The 19,679-nt window shown below is 24.5% G+C and overlaps 1 protein-coding gene across 2 annotated transcripts in view; it reads left to right on the top strand.

Moving 5' to 3' along the window:
* The window catches only part of LOC127291153 (tyrosine kinase receptor Cad96Ca), an 85,345-nt gene that overhangs the window by 63,925 nt on the left and 1,741 nt on the right, over positions 1-19,679 (top strand). Inside the window, exons 1-6 of one of the 2 annotated variants that reach the window (XM_051320082.1) lie at positions 1,554-2,582; positions 14,638-14,879; positions 15,352-15,467; positions 15,932-16,358; positions 17,666-17,845; positions 17,960-18,310. In XM_051320082.1, coding sequence (XP_051176039.1) covers positions 2,537-2,582; positions 14,638-14,879; positions 15,352-15,467; positions 15,932-16,358; positions 17,666-17,845; positions 17,960-18,310 — 1,362 coding nt within the window. In that variant the 5' untranslated portion in view covers positions 1,554-2,536. Of the gene's footprint in view, positions 1-1,553; positions 2,583-14,637; positions 14,880-15,351; positions 15,468-15,931; positions 16,359-17,665; positions 17,846-17,959; positions 18,311-19,679 lie in introns of those variants that run through there. The other variant, XM_051320084.1, reaches the window with a different exon arrangement.

Consider the following 19,679-nt stretch of genomic DNA (forward strand, 5'->3'; position numbering starts at 1 on the left):
TAAATTTGTAAGGAATTTTTTCATTTTGCAGGAAAACATTCTATTCAAAAAAATGGAATAAAATTGATTATTCTTAGTCTACTGCAATTTAGGTTCAATTGGTAGGTTTTTTTGAAGGTTCTTTGAAGGTTCTTTGAAGGTAAAAAAATAATAGAGCCATGCTGATTAATTTTTTTTAAATTTGTAAGGAATTTTTTCATTTTCCAGGAAAACATTCTATTCAAAAAAATGGAATAAAATTGATTATTCTTAGTCTACTGCAATTTAGGTTCAATTGGTATTTTTTTTGAAGGTATTACGTGTTGTTTTAAGGTAAAAAAATAATAGAGCCATGCTGATTAATTTTTTTTAAATTTGTAAGGAATTTTTTCATTTTGCAGGAAAACATTCTATTCAAAAAAATGGAATAAAATTGATTATTCTTAGTCTACTGCAATTTAGGTTCAATTGGTAGGTTTTTTTGAAGGTTCTTTGAAGGTTCTTTGAAGGTAAAAAAATAATAGAGCCATGCTGATTAATTTTTTTTAAATTTGTAAGGAATTTTTTCATTTTCCAGGAAAACATTCTATTCAAAAAAATGGAATAAAATTGATTATTCTTAGTCTACTGCAATTTAGGTTCAATTGGTATTTTTTTTGAAGGTATTACGTGTTGTTTTAAGGTAAAAAAATAATAGAGCCATGCTGATTAATTTTTTTTAAATTTGTAAGGAATTTTTTCATTTTGCAGGAAAACATTCTACCTAAAAAAATCGAAAAAAATTGATTATTCTTATTCTATTGCAATTTACGTTCAATTGGTAGGTTTTTTTGAAGGTAATAAGTGTTGTTTTACAAGAAAAAAAATAATAGAGACATGCTGTTTAATTTTTTTTTAACTTTTTAACTGTCAAATTTGTGTCAAATATTGAAAATTACTATTCTCATTTTTGTCAAAGTTGTATAATTGTGTTTTCAAATTTCGGAATTGGTTTCTTTAAAATATCTTTATAATAAACAACGGAATATCTAATTTTGCGCGCGTTTAATTTTTCTAGTTAATAATAATTTATTATTGATATTATTATTTATTATTAATTAACCATTATAATTATTTATTATATAATTAATTATTATACGTACAATGAACTATTAATTATTAATTATTATCTAAATTTATTCATTATTTCCATCTTTGTCATTTTTATTATTTACTGATTTATTTAAATTTAATTTATTATTTTAAAAATACTAATTTTTTTTACCTTAAAAACACAAGTATAATAAATAACGTATTTGCTCCTGAAAGTAGGCAAACAGATACGCATAACTGCTTTTAAATTATTATAATAAAATTTCTTTCTAATTTTGTAATTTATTTATTATTTTATTTAATTATTTTGATAAAATGATTTCTTATGATTTGCTAAAAAAAAAAAATTTTTTTTTAAGATAAAAGAAATAAAAAAGAGGAAAAATATAAATTATATTCTTGTGATGGTTGAAAGTATCAGGTGGAAGAATACAACAACTGGTAGTCGGCCATGACAGTAGTGTGTAAGTAGTTAATGGCAGTCGATGACAGACCACCGTGACATACGTTTGTGTCTCTGTTTTAAAAGTTTTAAATTAATAAATAAATGTTATTTATTTTCCTCACAAAAATTAAAATAAAATCATTGTGAATTGGAATATTTTCATAAACATTTGAAAATATTAATAATTTTAAATAAATCTCACTCTCTATATATAAATGAGCAACAGGTGAAATGTTATTCTTCGACAACGTTAAACACGATTCATTCGCAGTGAGCTCGATGCGTGTCAAGTTGATTATATCCAAAGAAATCACGAAGCCGGTTTTATTACGTATTTCCTCTCAAGATCAATCTTGATTTAATATTCCAAAAAATTACAACAATAAAATGTCAATCAAGTGTTAAAACAAATGTAAATTGAGAGAAAAGAAAAATTATCCATAAATTTAGATATTTTTTTAAATATTTCAAAATAATATTCAGTGGAGTTAAAAAAAAAACCAGTGTTTAAATAATGGATAAATCGCATTCAGTGAAAGTTTTTCAAAGTTGGAATATATAAGTGGGTCAAGTGGAAAAATAACAATAATTGTTTTTATAAAATCTAAACATTATACAACTATCGGGAATTTTTGTCGTCACATTGAAGATGAATCTTTGGAATTGCAAATGAAGAAAAAAGTGTTTCCGTCAGTTTTTTTTTTTAATTTTAATTCTTTAGACGTATAATTTACAAAGCGATTGCAAAAAAGTTTGAATGGAAATTTTTATTAATAATAGACATGATTTGAATGTGTAAAAAAAAGTTTCATTAGCATCAAATTTTAATTGGTATAATATATACCTTTTTTTTGAATATCTAGTGCCTCAAAAAAAAGTGATGAGTTAAAATGATTGTCGAAGTTGGATGAAAAATCGGAAAAAAAAAATATTTTTTTCTACGATAAATGTGACAAGTTTTAAAATATTCTCAATAGGAGGAGTGAATATTGCTGCTCATTTTTCAACAAATGTGGAGCGATGTTCTTCAGATGGATTTTCTTGACGTGCCTCCTCATTGGTACCGGTGAGTTTATTCACCTGATTTCAATCCTATTATAATTATTTTATTATTTAATTTCTATTTTATAATTTCTATTTTTTAATTGTACTATTCATTATTTTAATTTTAAATATTATTGTTCTAAATTCGAATTTGTTTTTATTTAATAATAAAAACTGCATTTTATTCTCAATAGAATAAATATTCTTAAAATATAGTAAACAAATTCTTTGTTTGATTTTTCTTTTGTTGGCCACAAAAAAAAAATTTTATGTAAATTTTGTTTTGGAGTTTTTTTTATACATTTTTTTTACGATTTAACATATAAAAGCCCTCTATCATTATTCGAAAGAATTTAAAAAATATAACAGTTTTTAATATCGTCATAAAAAAGTAGCAATTTTAAATGCGAAATTGCGACAATTACTCCGCAGAGGTAGTAGAATAATGAAACTGTTATAAATGTAAAAATCAACTCTTCATATTTCGTAAACTTAATTTTAATAAAATTGCAAATTTTATATGAATTTTTTTTTTGAAACTTTTTTCTGAATTTTATTTTTTTGTTCCTATTCTTAAAGTTAGAAAATATATTTTAAAAATAAGAAAGAAAGAAAAAATAAAAAATAGAAGAAATAAAAAAATATCTAACTGTAAATGAAAAAAATTGCATTTATTTTATTTTTATGAAAATAATTATTCTTCAGTTAAGAATATAATTTTTTTTACAAAGAGGAAATTATAAATTTAAAAAATTCTAAACTGTTCTATTTTTGATATAATTACCTGTATGTAAAAAAATTAATTCTAAATTAAATGAACGAAGAACAAGACCGCGTTTTGTGAAGAAGAAGAATAAGAGGAGGAAAAAAATTGAATAAAGTAAATTCAGTTAGACTCACAGAGAGATAAAACAGGCTTTATACCTTCATTAAAAACTTGTCTGGCCTTATACGTGTTTACTGTCTCATTAATCCAAAGAATAAAAGCTAAGACTACCGTTAAATTATATTTACTCCCCTCTATATATATAATATTGAAGTATAGAAGATCGATTAAATTATATTTTTTTTACACCTACGAAAAAAAAAATTGAGAAAAAAATCTCTTTTAAAGAATAATAACGATCATGACGATCGCATAGCGTGAGAGAGAATATATATTTTTATCGTATTAAACCTATATAATAAGTAACAGTTTTTTATTTATTTTTTCTTTTTAAAGAATTTTTATAAGTCATAAACGAGAAAAAATACAGATTTTACGTTTCAATAAAATAATTTTTATTCTTGAAATCATTGTTTTAAGTGAAGAATAATGAATCAATTTGATACTTCATTTTCAAATGAAATAAAAGTCTTATCTAACGTATCTTACAAATCATTTGGAAAAAAATTCTAATTAACAATAGGTCTCTTATCTCACTTGAAATTTGATTACGTAAAATACTGAATTTATTTATAAAGAATATTGTAAATTTCACATTCGTATATATAAATATATATAATTTAAAAAATAAATAAAATTTTATTGTTTAAAGAATATTTATTCTTTAAATGCTGAGTATAATTTATTACTCAGCGATACAAATATCTGCTATATAGAGAAATGGGAATTCCTTATAATCAAGTTGCTAAAACATATTTATAAATCTTTTTATAAAACATAAATTATTATTACATAACTCACCTGCTACAATTACGTTGAAGATGAATTCAAAAAGTTAGGCAACAATTTCTGGTATATCAGATTCTTCATAATATATATAGATGCATATAATGTAACATGGAAAATGCTAATTACTTCAAATTGCAGGGCAATTAAAATCATGAGATTAGAATGGCAAAAGAAGATAAAATATGGGACTATTTTAATCGTTAAAATTAGAAAGGAAAATCCTTTCAATCTTTTTTAATTTATTAATTTTTCTATTATATAGATAACGTTAATCGCAATAGATTTAAAATTATTTATTGTATTTAAAAAAAAAAAAATATGTTTGTTAAAAAAATAGTCGAGAAATTCTTTAGTTTGAAATTTAGATTAACAAAAAAATTGATATTTGAATTTTTAAATAATTATGAACACCTGTTATATTAGAAAATATTATTTTATCTATATGTATATAGGTATTTATTAAGACATGTATGCAAATACACGCATACATATGAAAATTTATGTTCTTGAACAAGATAACTTTTACTGCACAGCAAAATCAGAATTTTACTATTTTTCCATTTGAAATTTATTATATCGAGTTAATTTTTTTCTCTTCTTTTGTAAAAAAAAAAAAAAATTTTATTAAATCATCAGCAAATTTAAAATTGTAAACAGTAAAGAGATATTTATTTTAAAAAAAAAAACTAGGAATGTTGATTTCATTAAGCTCATAATATTAATTATTTTGTATGTTCTTCCGCACTAATGACACAAAAATCAATTAAAGTAATTAATTTCATGTCGTTAATTACTGTAAATAAGATAGTCTCTGCTTTTATCACATTTGTAATTTATTATATTTTTTTTCATTTATTAAATTTATTCGTCAGCTTTATTTATTTTTTAAAATTATTTTTTTTACTATTTTTTAAAATTATTTTTTTTACTTTTTTTTATAATTATTTCTTTATTTATTAAATTTTTCTTTATTTATTTTTTTTTTATTTTATATATTTTGTTAATTATTTATTTGCCTTAACTAAAATTATTATTTGTTTACAGTGGGTATATGAATAAAAAAAAAATTGAAGGAATTTTAAATAAAAAAGTATAAAAGTTAAAATTTTTTTTTTTTTGAACAATATGAGAATCAGGATATCCGCAGAGAGTTTAGTTCAAAATGGAAGGAGTGGTGTGTGCATGAAAGTGAAGTGTTCCCTACTCATTTAAAAACAGTCTGCTGGCCTTACCAAAGTGAAAGTCTTCTTCCATATATACATATATATATATATTTATTTATTCAATTCTTTGCTTTGGAGCCCCGTTCATCTTCTAAATTTTCTGTTTCGAACCAAAGAGACATATTCCCGGAAATAAATTCCCTGCGTACCTTTTTCAAAACATATATTATGAGATCTTTGACATCATAGAAATTACATATACACAAATATTATTTCGTAATAAGGGTCCACTTTAATATTCTATTTCCCCCTTTTCAAAAAATATCGTATTATAATGATGACAAGAAAGTGACCCACATTTCACTTTTTGGAAAAAAAAGAATCCATTGGAATAATTTTCCATAAATTATAAATATATATATCTTTTCATTTTTTATATTTTCAACTTGTATTTCTTTTGAAATGTCTTTAAATTTTTCTTTTTTAGTGTCTTAAAATATTGTTTCAATTGTTTTAGTGTTTTAATTTAAGATACTGTTTTAGTGTTAATAAGTTACTAAAAAATTTTTTTTTAATATGCTTTAGTGACAACTTTGTGTTTTCGACTGTTCCACAAAAAAGGTGGAAAACCTTTTTTAGTTTCTTTAATTAATGTCACAGTGAGAAAAAATTTTTAATTCAAATAATTGCTTAGCTAATATCACATAAATATTTATTTGTATTAAACAATTATTATTGAGGTATATTTGTTTTAAATACAGAAATTATTGGTTCAAATATTTAATTCCAATAAAAATTATTTGGTTTCAATACAAAAAATTATAAGGTATTAAAATAAGCTGCAACGCTTATTATTTTAATCTAATTTTGCTTATTTTAATACCAAAATGGATTAAAATAAGCAAAATTGGATTAAAATAATAACCGTTGCAGCTTATTTTAATGCCTTTTAATTTTCTGTGAAATAAATATTTAATGCGAATAAAAATTATTTGGTGCAATTAAATATTTATTTGATTAATAATTATGTAACCGAGTTTGTGAATCAAATTCTTTTTTCATTACGTTAAAAGTGTCTTAAATTATATTTTTAGATATCTAAAACACTATTTTGGTATAATTAATGTTTATGATAGTTTTAAACATATTATGCAACATACAATGCCAAATACACTTAGAACAGTGTCTTAACTTGAGATATTTTTATTGTCTCAGGCACAAAATTTACTTAAACCAAATGTTACAAATGATGCTTCTTATTTTTACATTTTAACATAAAAGTGTCTTAGAATATTTTAGAATATTTTAGTACGTTTTAAAATGTTTTAAAGTGTCTTAAAATGTTTAAAAAAAATTTTAAATAGTTTAAAATGTTTTAAAATATCTTAGTGTCTTAAAAAATTTTTAAATGGTTTAAAATGTTTTAAAATATCTTAAAGTGTCTTAAAATGTTTTAAAATGGTTTAAAATGTTTTAAAATGACTTAAAATTATGTTTTCAGTGTTTTGAAATTTTTAGACACTAAAATTGTTTCTTAATGAAAAAATAGACAATTTCAGAATCAATTTTAGAAACTGATAGATTAAACTGCGGTTTTCAGTGAATATATATAAACGAGACTCGTGTTTCTACTTAACAAATGAAGAATATTGGAAGTTTGATAAATTACTTTTATGCGGTTTTTCATAAATTTTTTTTTTTTTTTTTTTGAGGCAGGTACTCGAGTTCCTTTGATTACGAAAAAAGAGTAGAATTTCACTGTATATAAGAAGAACGTTATTTTATTAATCTTTATCCCCTTCGCTTATCAAATTTCTCGCGACCACTGACAGAAATCGGCTCTCGTTCATTATTCACTTTCAGATCCTGTTTAGTGCAGAAAATATTCCCTCTATAGTTTTACAGTTTATAGTTTCAAATATATATATATATATATATATATATAAAATATAAAATCGTGCGCTTAATGTATAGGTATACATCATGCCTTTGGCTTAGTCATTCTTGGAATAAAGTTCTTCTCATCAAATATACTTATAGTTAATATATCTATATAAACTTGGAAAATAACAACAACAAAAAAAATCACTAACTTGCAACATCTTCCCACGATGCACACAGTCAAAAATTATCGTACACACGTTAAGTAATCTTCAATCTTCATACTTTCTTCCCAAGGAAAGCTTATTTTGCTTATATGTGTACATAAGTGATTTCAATGCCCAAGGAGTCGATTTGTACAACATATTCACATATGTTGACTGTATATGTATATTTTTTTTTTTTTTTTTTACTTAACAAACGTGTAGGATGAAATATCATTCGTGCAAGATCTTGATTATTTATATTTTAATAGGAAAAATTCTATAGTATGTATAACTTATTGTTGATTCACGATGCAAAATTATAATTAACTAATCGCTTCGTTTGACCATAGCCTACTTTTTTTGCAACACGATTTATTTTAATCTTGTTTATTCTAGACAATAATCTTAATTTTATTTATTTTAACAATAACGGGACAATTTATTATAATTCATCATCTATAAATTAGTGTTCATGTTTCAATGTAGGGTCAGAATTTCTCAAACGGATCACCTAAAATTCAGAAAATTTTTTTTTTAATCAAAAATCATTTCTTTTGACTCCTTTACATGGTAAAAATAAGTCCCTGAAATTTTTAGATCAAAAAAAAATTTTTTGTTAAAGTTATAAACAATTGAAATTTTTTGCAGTCTTATTTTGAAAAATTCTTTTCTCGAGTTCCTGTTCACCAATTAAAAGAAAAAAGGGTTTTTTCTAGTCTTAAAATGTAGTTTTTAAATATAATTTTTATTTTGAAAAAATTTCATATTTAATAGATTTTTATATTATTTATTTATAAAATGTTATTAAAAAATAGTGTTCTTGACGTCCTACAGAAAATTAAATTTTTTTTTTTGAATTCCCCACACAATTTTGTGTAAGAAACCGTTGAGAAAAAAAATGAGACTAAAAAAAAATTTCTGAATTTTAGGTGATGAGAAATTCTGACCCTGTAGGAAAATTTTATTGTCTAAAATTTTTTTTTTTTTTGAAACACTTGAAATTGCATTGGTATTTCCATTATTTTTTCGAATTCATATAATTGCGAATTTCTATTTAATCGAAGTTTATAGAATAGAAAATATTAGAATTCTTAGTAGGGAAAATTTAAAAATTGAATTTTGAAAAACAATTTTTGAACTAAATATTTCGTTTTTCTTTTGAAATAACAGATACAATCGTGAAACTTGGAATTTTTAAGTACCATTTTTTGATAACTTCTTTTCTGTAGAATAGTTGTTTTTTTTAATGGACTTTTCCTGCGCAAAGACACGCAATAATTTTTTTTTCTCTTATGTAAATTATATTGTAAATTTTCACTAACTTTCTTATATGACAGGCTTATCATCGCACTTGTCCTTGAGACGGAAAAAAACTTGTAGACTTGGTAAACTGCAAATATCGAAGAACTAAACGCAGATCGGCTGACTTTCTAACCATTAGTGACGGTTGACATACTTTGTGTTGTAGTTTGCTCTACAATTATATTTGCAAGTAATTGTGACATCTTTTTAAATCGTGTGTGTATATATACCCTCGTAAGAAAATAAAAAATTTTTTTTTTTTATTTAAAAAGGGAGAAAAAAACAGTATAACATTTACTTTTTTTTATTATTATACATTTAATAAATAAATTATAAACAAAAGAAAAAAGTTATTTTGGATTTTTTTATTTTCTCTCTTTAAAGAAATTGATCCTTGAGGCAGAACGTAATTTGTCATTAAATTAACTAATTTGCTTTCACCTTTCGGTGAAAATTGCATTTATATATATATATATATAGTCAATAAATAATATTGTCTCGCGATAAATAAAAAACAATGTCGCGAGAAGATTTATTTTCTTAAATATATATTTTTCTTTCTTTTTTTTTTGTATATATATACAAATTTCACGGTCGTACACTTGAGAAGATAAAAGATTTTCCATTAGATAGGAGTTTCTATAACGGTATTCGGCATTTCCTTGCTTGTGTTTCCAAATCGTTTCGGTTCAACGAACCGATGAAAAATATTAGCGTGCAACTAAATTTCAATCACTAATGTTCTGCAAATTAACTCATTCAAAAGGAAGACAAAATTTTTATACAAAAAAATTTACTCCAATAAATTATTTTAAATTGTTTTTTTTTATTTATAAATAAATTATAGAATTTATTTATAAAAATAATTATTATAAAATTGATAGTTTTTTTTTAGTTCTAATAAAATTACTCATAATTAACAATAATTCCAAATAAAGTTAATTTAATTACTTTGCGCATAAATTTTCTTAATAATGATAAATTTATTCTGTTTTATATATATTAAATTATAGTGCATTCTCCTTGAAATTGCAGAATTGTGCGTCAGAATAAAAAGTGTAGCAACTTTTATAAAAGTGTATAAAGATTTAATTTTATTCACTCTCGCGTTTTTTTTTTCTCACGATTTTATTTTATTTTTTTTTATAATTTTTATTCTATTAAAAAAAGGGGGGGGACACTATACCTTTTGTGTCATTATCGCACATGCGCGTACAATAAAGTGGGCGTCTTGTTTGCAGATGATGTTGCAAATATCTTCTCGTTAAATGCAGTTTCTCTAATGGATTTTTTTTTCTCTCTTTCCCCCCCTTTCGTTGTGACTGTATTTTTTTCTATTCTAATACCGAAGACAAGAATATAGAAGGAATTTATAAAAATTACATTATTATTCATCCTCAATCATTTTAATTAACAAAAGAAAATTACTGCCTTGGACTTAATTTACACAGGTACACAGGCAAAATGTAATTGTGCAAATAAATAATTCTAATGGCTAATTTCATAATAATTCTGTTGTTATTATAGTTTAGCAAATAGAATTTTCAACTATGACCTTTCAATTTTTATAAAATATATTTTTATTAACAATAAAAATGAATTATTTTTTAAAAACATTTTTTTTTTATTTTTTTATTATTACGCAAAAGAGAATCTTTTGTTTTGAAAGTTTGTTTGTGAGATTTTATAATTGAAATCCATTCTCAGTGAGATTGTTTCTTCAGTAATAGATTTTACATTTTGCATTTAGCCTTAAGACGAAAGAGTGATAGGAAGAGGAGGTTTCATGTAAACTTAATAATAGTCTTCCGTTTGGTCGCACTTTCATCGTCCCACTTTCTCTGCGCCAAGCTCTATAACATCAATGTCGAGATCACTTGGAAAAAGAGAAGCTCGCATCTAAAATAAATAAAAATTATAATAAACAAATCGAATTAGATTTTTTTTTTTAAATTTTTTAATTTTTCTAACTATAAAGAATATTAAAGAAAAAAATTTTTATATTAAATTAACTTTAACGATATTTTAAATAATATAGTCAAAATATATCCTAAACGCATGTATAATAAAAATATATTAATATGAGAAAAAAAAAAAAGGAAAATTTTAATTTTAACGCACCTATATAATTTAACATATTTTTCCGTTGGAATTTTAATAAATAGGTTTTAAAAAGAAATTTTAGTAATTAGGGATTATAAAATAGATAATAATTATCTTTCAAAGAAAAAAGAAGCGCCCATCTTTTAATTTTTTAATTAGGGTTATTTTAAAACTTTTATATATTTCTTCACTTGGAATTTTTTAATAAAAATATCGAACAAAAAAAAATCGAAACATTTTTCCAATACAATTTTAAAAAATTTTTATTAAACAAATAGTAAACAAATATAATATAAACAAATACTAATATAATTATTTTTAATAATCGATTATTTTATTATTATTATTATTATTATTATTATTATTATTTTACATAATGTAATTAAAGGCGCATTGCCTCCTTTAAATGAGGGAACAAATAATCAATTATTTATCAATCATAATTGCTATAAAATTATTAGCTGCAAGAAAAAAATTTTTATCTGGAACAGCGATATGTTTCTCTAGAATAACGAAAATTTTCACTGTTTTAATGAAATCGCTGTTTCAGGTGAAAATTTTTTTTCCGTCGTTAATTATTATTTTTGTTTACTATTTTATTATTATTTAATTTTTTATTATTTTTTTTTATTTATTATTATTTTTTATTATTTTCTATTGGTTTTATTATTTATGTTTATTGTTTTATTTATTCAAATGTAAAAAAAAAAAAAGTAGAAAAAAAATTATTCCTTCTTCATAGAAATAATTTTCTTATTTTTCGCTTTTTAATTTCAAAAGTAAATTTTGTTTCTGACAATTATTCTTTTGACTTTTAATCATTATGTCTAAGTGCGGTTTGTGGATTTTTGAATTTTTCATACACTGGTATAAATAAGTAATTTCTGTGTATTTATATGGTGAAAAAAAAAAATTACATGTCTTTAATATAGTTGGCATGGCCATGTCTATACAAATAGCGTGTGTGCACACAATACCCGCGCATATACAACATTATATAGCGGTTTTGAAGTCATCGTACTTTAAGAATACAGTTATCTTACTAGACATTCTCATGAATGCATTTATGAATTCTGTGGTTTTTTTTTTTTTTTTTTTTTTTTTTCAAGGAAAACGTGACAAATCTTTGCTTCCTGCTTTTTGTTAATTTTAATTTTGTTAGTTATGGCAATAATTCTGTATTTAAAATCCCCCATGAAGAAAGAATTGCAATTTCCCGGAGATTATTTCATTTTACTTGCACGTTCTCGCAAATATTAAAATATAAAAATTTTCTAATTCTTTGCGAGATTGAAATATGTATTTTATTTTTTTAATCATTTACAATAGAAAAGTGGAAATGTAAAATTTTAACCTGACAATTTACAGTGAAATATTAGAAATATTTTGCCTAAAATTATAAATGGTATTTTTTAATTGTGAATTTTCAATTATTTTAAAAATTTTTAATGTGTAAAAATTATAAAAGTATTTTTATATTTAAATAATTTTTCACTACCAAATTAAAAATTTATTAACATTGTATTTTTAATTAATGGGGATTTAAAAATTTCTAATTATTTAAGCAATGTCAGAGACTTTCTCTGTCAGACATATATATAAATGAAAACTCATTACTATGTCCCTCGTATATCGACAAAGGCTACACCCTTTAAACCTGTATTTGTGTAAAGATATGTCGTGTAGGAGTTCTTCGAGAATGCATACACTCTCATAAAACTCATTCACACTTGATTGCGTACTTTGTATATATAGATATATAAATATTCTTGCGGCTCTGCGAAAGTAACGAGAGTCCTTGGCATATGTAATAAAACTGAAATCATAAATATAACGTGAAAAATATCTGATTTTTTTTTCTAAACTCACACCGCAAGAAAAATTTCATTTTTATTCAAAAAAAAATATATATATACAAACATGGGTATTATAATAATAATAACTTATTTTTTCTAAATTTCTTCTAATTGCCCAATTTAAAATTATAGAATTTGTTTAATTATTTATTTTTATTACTATTATTTTTTTATTTTAAAAATTTTAAAAAAAAATAATTTCAATTTTATCCAAATGCGTCATATATTTTTTTTGTGGAAAAAAAATTTGACTCGGGTATTCCCCGTTACGACACAATCGTTACCTGCTATTAACACACAATTCGTGGATATAAAAGTTGTTTTTTTTTTCTTACGCTTATTCTTCTTCCTCATCTTTGTTCATAAATAATGACTCAATTCTTTAAAAAAAAAAAAATGCACAAAATGTGTTCGATTATTTTTCACGACTTCGCGCAAGGTTTGTAATTACGTCGACGAAACCGCGTGCTTATGTATAGGGTCAAAAATTCCTATAAACAAGTTCAGAGAGAATAAGATCTCTTCGATTATGTCTTAATTTTAGATGTTATCGACTCTCCTTAATATAAAACTACTTTCACATTCAGATTTATGTTTCCCTCGAATATATTTCCTGACTATCATTATTATATTGCGCTAAACAATTTTTCACTTATATATCCCAAATATCTCGAATAGTGCATATTTTTTTTTTTTTAAATTCCACAATGTCGGTATAATAATCGAAACTTTCAATTATTGAGCAATTTTTAAATTATTCTATTATAAAATGTCGATTCACATTTTAGATAAGGAAATTCCGCGTATATTGTGTGCTTCACCTCGAGTTTTAAATTTGACATTTATATTTGATACGAAGCTGAAGTACGCAACGTTTATGATAAACGATTTTTAAAGAATTAATTTTTTAAAATGAAAAATTCTATAATTTTTCGCCTAAAAAATATTTCTTGTAGTTTTCATTAATTAACAACAAATTATAAAAAAAATATTTTTTAGGCAAAACATTATAGAATTTTACATTTTAAAAAATTATTTCTTTAAAAATCGTTTATCCTAAACGTTGCGGTACTTCAGCTTCGTTATTTCATTGAACTAGCAAAATTGCAATGATTCAAATTTTTAATAAAAATGTTTTTAAAAAAAAAATTCGTTAAATGAAAACTATTTTTTTATTGAAAAAACAATTTTCTTTTTTTTTAACCGATTCACAATTGTATAAAAAAGCATTTTTTAATTATAAATAAATAATTAATAAAAAAAAAAAACTAATTGTAATTTTAAATATAGCTTCAATTTCAACTGAGACAAACAATATATATATATATATATATATATATAATTGTTTCTTATAATGTTTATTAACGATTTGAAGAGAGAAAAACATTATTTTTTTTAAAAACTTCAGGGTCATTTAATATAATAACAATAAATAAATATTTCAAGAGAACTTTTATGTCTTTGTTTCATCTTCAGTTGCAATATGAAGAAAATTAACATATACACAAACCAGACATATTAGCCTTCAGACACATTGGCGGCGTTTGAAATCGCGCAAAACGTTCGATTATTATAGTCAAAAGGTCTTGAGATTCACACTCTACTTGATCTGAACTCGAAATTCAGGAACGTGCATATCAAGGCCGATCTCTCAACGAGCTACATTTCTTCCAACGGATTCTTTGCTTACCTCTCTCTAATTACGTTGAATTAATTAGAACTCTTGCTTTGAGCAAAAAAAAATCTTTTTTTTTTCTAAAAAATTAATTTTAATCAAATAAATTGAATTTTATTCTAAAAATTGAAAATAATTTCAAAAAATTATAAATATTAATAATAATTTTTATTTCTTGGATGTTAATAATTTGAAATAATTTTTTTTCCTTTGCAGATGGACAATTCAGCAACAGTGCTGACAATACTCCTCCGGTAATGTGGTTCGATCGAAATATTCGACTATGGGACACAGATCAAATTGGACATCAAGTTATTAAAGTAAGAGCTGAAGATTCTGAGGATGATGATTTAACATTTAGCTTGGAAAAGAAAGACGCCGATTCTCAAGAGCCGCTACCTTTTTCAATCAACAACATGACTGGAATCGTCGTTGTAAATGAGACGCTTCAAGGAAGAGTAAGTAGGATGAGTCATTGTATGCGGCTAGCGTACCTTTTATACTTAATAAAGAAAAACCTTTTACACACAGACTCAGACGCAAAAACTGGCTTTAAAATCGACCTGAAATTCTTCTTCTTCTTCTTCTTCTATTTCTCTAACGCATGACTCAAACCATGTTCGAATCAATTTTAAAACTTAAAGATTCGATTGCACAATAAAACTGAATTTTTTTTTTTTTTACTACAGATCTTGAAATAATTTTTTAAATAATCATGATTCGTATCTTCTTTCAAGGAGATATATTGAAATTCTTTCTTTGAATTTAATGAGAATTTATTTTAAAACGCTTGAAAATATTTTGCAGCTTTTTTTCTTAAATTAAAACCGTTTATTTCAAAAATAGTATTGATTTTATTGTCATTTTTATATTACCCAGCAATTGAATCAGTAAATCCGGTTTAGACTTATCTTTATTAACTGTTTCCAGGGAGGACAAGAGCTATTCTTCTACGTGACCGTTTCTGATGGAAAAGTAGCTTTAAAGTCAGAAGCCTACGCTTTGATACAAAAAAACGAGACAGAATCGAATGCAGGTCACACGAGGTAAATATATATTTTTCCGATAAAATATATTTTCAAATGATAATAAATCTTTTATCAATAAAAAAATTTATTTTTCAATTTGAAAATTTAAAAAATTTCAAAAATATTTCATAGAAAGTTTTGCGAAAGTGTTCCTGTTTTTCAAGTTGTCTTTTTTTTTTACAATTTTACGCACACGAAAAGGAATCATATCTTATATATATATAATAATTTTGGCACGAAACTTTCTTTCCCTCTCGAAATTAATTAAAATCGGTAGAGGTGATCGTTTACTTCAGGGTGGTGGGAGGGAAAAAAAGTGAAATGTGACCTAAACCACTTTCTCTTTCACTCCCTCATTTATTGATGTCAGAGTCTGGTAGTTTCTAATTTGAAGAATCTTTTCTTTCTTACGCAATAAATAATATGTTTACGATAATCTTAAATAACGGATTTTAAAAAATAATAATAATTTACATTTTTAGATCGCCATTTCAACCGGGATCAGGTGGACGTATGAGACCGCCAATTTTAAAATTACCCAATTTATCGGGTTATCCTCGACCTTCAATCTCTCAACTTCCAACATTACAACCATCGTCGATTGAATTCCCACAAACTGTCACCAAGCCAAGAACAACGAAATTACAACCACAAGGGGCAAAATTAGATGAAAATGAAGAACAACGAACGAGTACTGTATTTCCTGCGGAAGCTGACGAGGTCAATAATGAAATTGAAGGTCATACATTGAGTACTAAAGTTGCTCCAAGTGAAGCACCACAATCGCAATTTATTGCAATGACCTTCATACCTGTTGCCGCTGTCTGTATACTTCTTCTTATATTTGGTGCTGGCACATGGTTCCTTCGAAACAGGTTTTGTGGAAGTCGAAAGTCCAAGGAGGACACGGTATGAGGAGTTTGTTTCTTGGATTATCATTTTTTCAATTGAGAGATCAACCCACATCCAAACATGTCATCCTTTCTCCTTTCCCTCTTTATTTTTTTTTTTTTTCACTTTTCATTCGTTTATGATATACTTTCGATTTGATTCTTTTTTTTCCCCCTTCAGCTCATATTTCATCGAAAGTCAAAAAACGATTTCGTAATTGTATTATATTTTTTAATTGAATATTGATTTAGAGTTTTTATTTCAATTGACCTACTTTGAAAATTTCTATTTTATTTTCATTATTGGAATTGTTTTTAGTTTGCAAATTAATTGTCATTTTAATAAAATTGCATTTGTTGGAATTTTCACATTGCTAAAATTTTTTCTAAAAAGTTGAGAAAAATTCGATCCTTGGAAGGAATAAAATAACATAAAAATTGTATGTTATGAATATTGTTTATTGTCACAAAACAAGAAACGACGTTTCGATGACTTGGTTCGTCATCATCTTCAGGTTAAATTTACTGAAAATATTTATAATTTTTATTTATAACACCACATTATTATTATTATTATTATTATTATTATTATTATTTTTTTTTTTTTTTAAATAATAAAGAATAAACAAGTAATAACAATTACCAAAAAATTAATTGAACCGTTACATCTTAGCGTTAAAATTTTTTTTTTTTGCACAGACCATGCTGGCACGTCAGGTTTATAGACCGGTATCGTCAAGACTAAATTAAAAATACATAAGATGTAACGGTTCAATTAATTTTTTGGTAAATGTTATTACTTGTTTATTCTTTATTATTTAAAAAAAAAAAAATAATAATAATAATAATAATAATAATAATAATAATGTGGTGTTATAAATAAAAATTATAAATATTTTCAGTAAATTTAACCTGAAGATGATGACGAACCAAGTCATCGAAACGTCGTTTCTTGTTTTGTGACAATAAACAATATTAATAACATACAATTTTTATGTTATTTTATTCCTTCCAAGGATCGAATTTTTCTCAACTTTTTATTAAACATTCCGGAAGGGAAAATCCTTACTCTACAAATATAAAATTTTTTCTTTTAACTGAAGTTTAATTTTAAAATAATTGTCCATTCATCGAATTTTTATTCAATTTTTGCATTTAATCAAAGTAGCATTTAGTTTCATATTCAATCGATTTTCAATTTATCCAACTTTTCAAAAAAAAATCTCTCTTCTTTAGATCGAATTAAAAAAAAAAATTAAAAAATTGAAAACTATGTATGAAATAAGACAAAAGTATAATTATTCTAATGTTTTTATGAACTTTCAGAAGGAGCAAGCCAGTGTTAGTGTTTCAAATATATCGGACGATCCATCTCTAGTCCTGAAAAGATGGGGAGGACCAAAAGCTCGTAACAATCGTTATGAGCCATGGGAAAAGGAAAGTCGATTGGGCATCCAAAACAAATCGCATAAAGATAAATGGGAGTTTCCAAGACATAGGCTAAAGGTTGGTAAATTGATATTATTCAAATCGTCATTGTTTTCTTCATCATCAGATTATTAAAATTCTATGTCTCTATCGAAAATTATTGGTTTCTATACTTTTCTTTTTCAAATTCAGGTCTTCAGTATTCTTGGAGAAGGTTGCTTTGGCCAAGTGTGGAAATATGAAGCCATAGATATTGATGGTATACCAGGACCAACAATTGTTGCTGTGAAAACATTAAAAGAGAATGTCACGGAGAGAGAGAGACTGGACTTTGCACAGGAACTCAAAGTGATGAAAAGCCTCGAGCCACATCCAAATGTGGTTAGATTACTTGGATGTTGCACTGAACGTGAACCGATGTTTATCATTTTGGAGTATATCAGCGGTGGGAAACTTCAAAGTTTTCTACGAGCCTCGAGAGAAGAGAGAAATCATGGAAAACCTGGTCTCACATCGAGGGATTTAACTGGTTTCGTTTATCAGGTATTTTATAAATCAAATTTAAAAAAAAAAAAAATTCTCCATATTTTTTGAAATAATTTAACGAATTTAAATTTAACCTTCGCTTGACAAGATGCCCACCCAGGGTGGGCCAGACAAATTGAAATTGCCATATCTTCTAAAGTTTTGCCTTAATTGAATCGCGATTTTAAGTCACTGAACAAAATCTTAAGAACTTTCAAAAAATGTAAAAACAACTTTTTAAAAAAAATTTCTTCTTGATTATTTATAACTTTTATCAATGTATGTACGGAGATAACCGGGATGATTCAGATATTTTTTTAATTCTATTTTACAAAAAGACTTGAAATCATGCAGACTTTTCACTGTGAGTGTTTTATGATGTCAAATAATAGATATAAAAAATATTATATTGCATTTTTCATTTGTTTAAACAATTTATTGTTATTATTTATTAACTTTCTTTGTTCTGCACCTAGAAAGATGCAGTTTTTTTCTAATTTTGCAATTTATCAAGCGGAATATAATAAAAGATAGATTTGATGTAAAATTATTAATTCAACAATTATTTAAACAATTATTGTTATTATTTACTAACTTTTTTTGTTCTGCACCTAGAAAGATGCAGTTTTTTTCTAATTTTGCAATTTATCAAGCCGAATATAATAAAAGATAGATTTGATGTAAAATTATTAATTCAACAATTGTTTAAACAATTTATTGTTGTTATTTACTAACTTTTTTTGTACGGCACCTGGAAAGTTGCCGTTTTTTTCTAATTTTGCAACTCATCAAGCCGAATATAATAAAAGATAGATTTGATGTAAAATTGTAAATTCAACAATTGTTTAAACAATTGTTAAATTAGTAAATTTATGTCAAATCTGTCTGGCTATATTAAATTCGGTTTGATAAATTGCAAAATTACACGGAGAAAAAGAAAAAGTAATTTTTACTACTTTCAGAGTAAAACTGGACCAACTCGAAGTTTCTGCGCATCTCTGGCAATTTTTACTCCAAAAATAGTAAAATTTATTATTTCTGTAGTAAATTTTACTGTTTCCGTAGTAAGTTTTACTATTTCTAGAGTAAATTTTACTATTTTTGGAGTAAAAATTGCCAGAGATGCGCAGAAACTTCGAGTTGGTCCAGTTTTACTCTGAAAGTAGTAAAAGTTACTTTATAAAAGAAATCTTTTTTCTCCGTGTAGGAAAAAACTGCATCTTTCTAGGTACACTACAAGAAAGTTAATAAATAACAATAAATTGTTTAAACAATCGTTTGAATACTAAATTCATATAAAATCTTCATGTTTATTATGTTGAGCTTGTTAAGTTGCAAAATTAGAAAAAAATTGCAACTTTCTTGGAACATTATAAAGAAAGTTAAT

The sequence above is a fragment of the Leptopilina boulardi genome, unplaced genomic scaffold (genome assembly GCF_019393585.1).
Source record: "Leptopilina boulardi isolate dan_hultmark-lab unplaced genomic scaffold, ZJU_Lbou_2.1 LbouV2_126, whole genome shotgun sequence".
NCBI lineage: Eukaryota > Metazoa > Arthropoda > Insecta > Hymenoptera > Figitidae > Leptopilina > Leptopilina boulardi.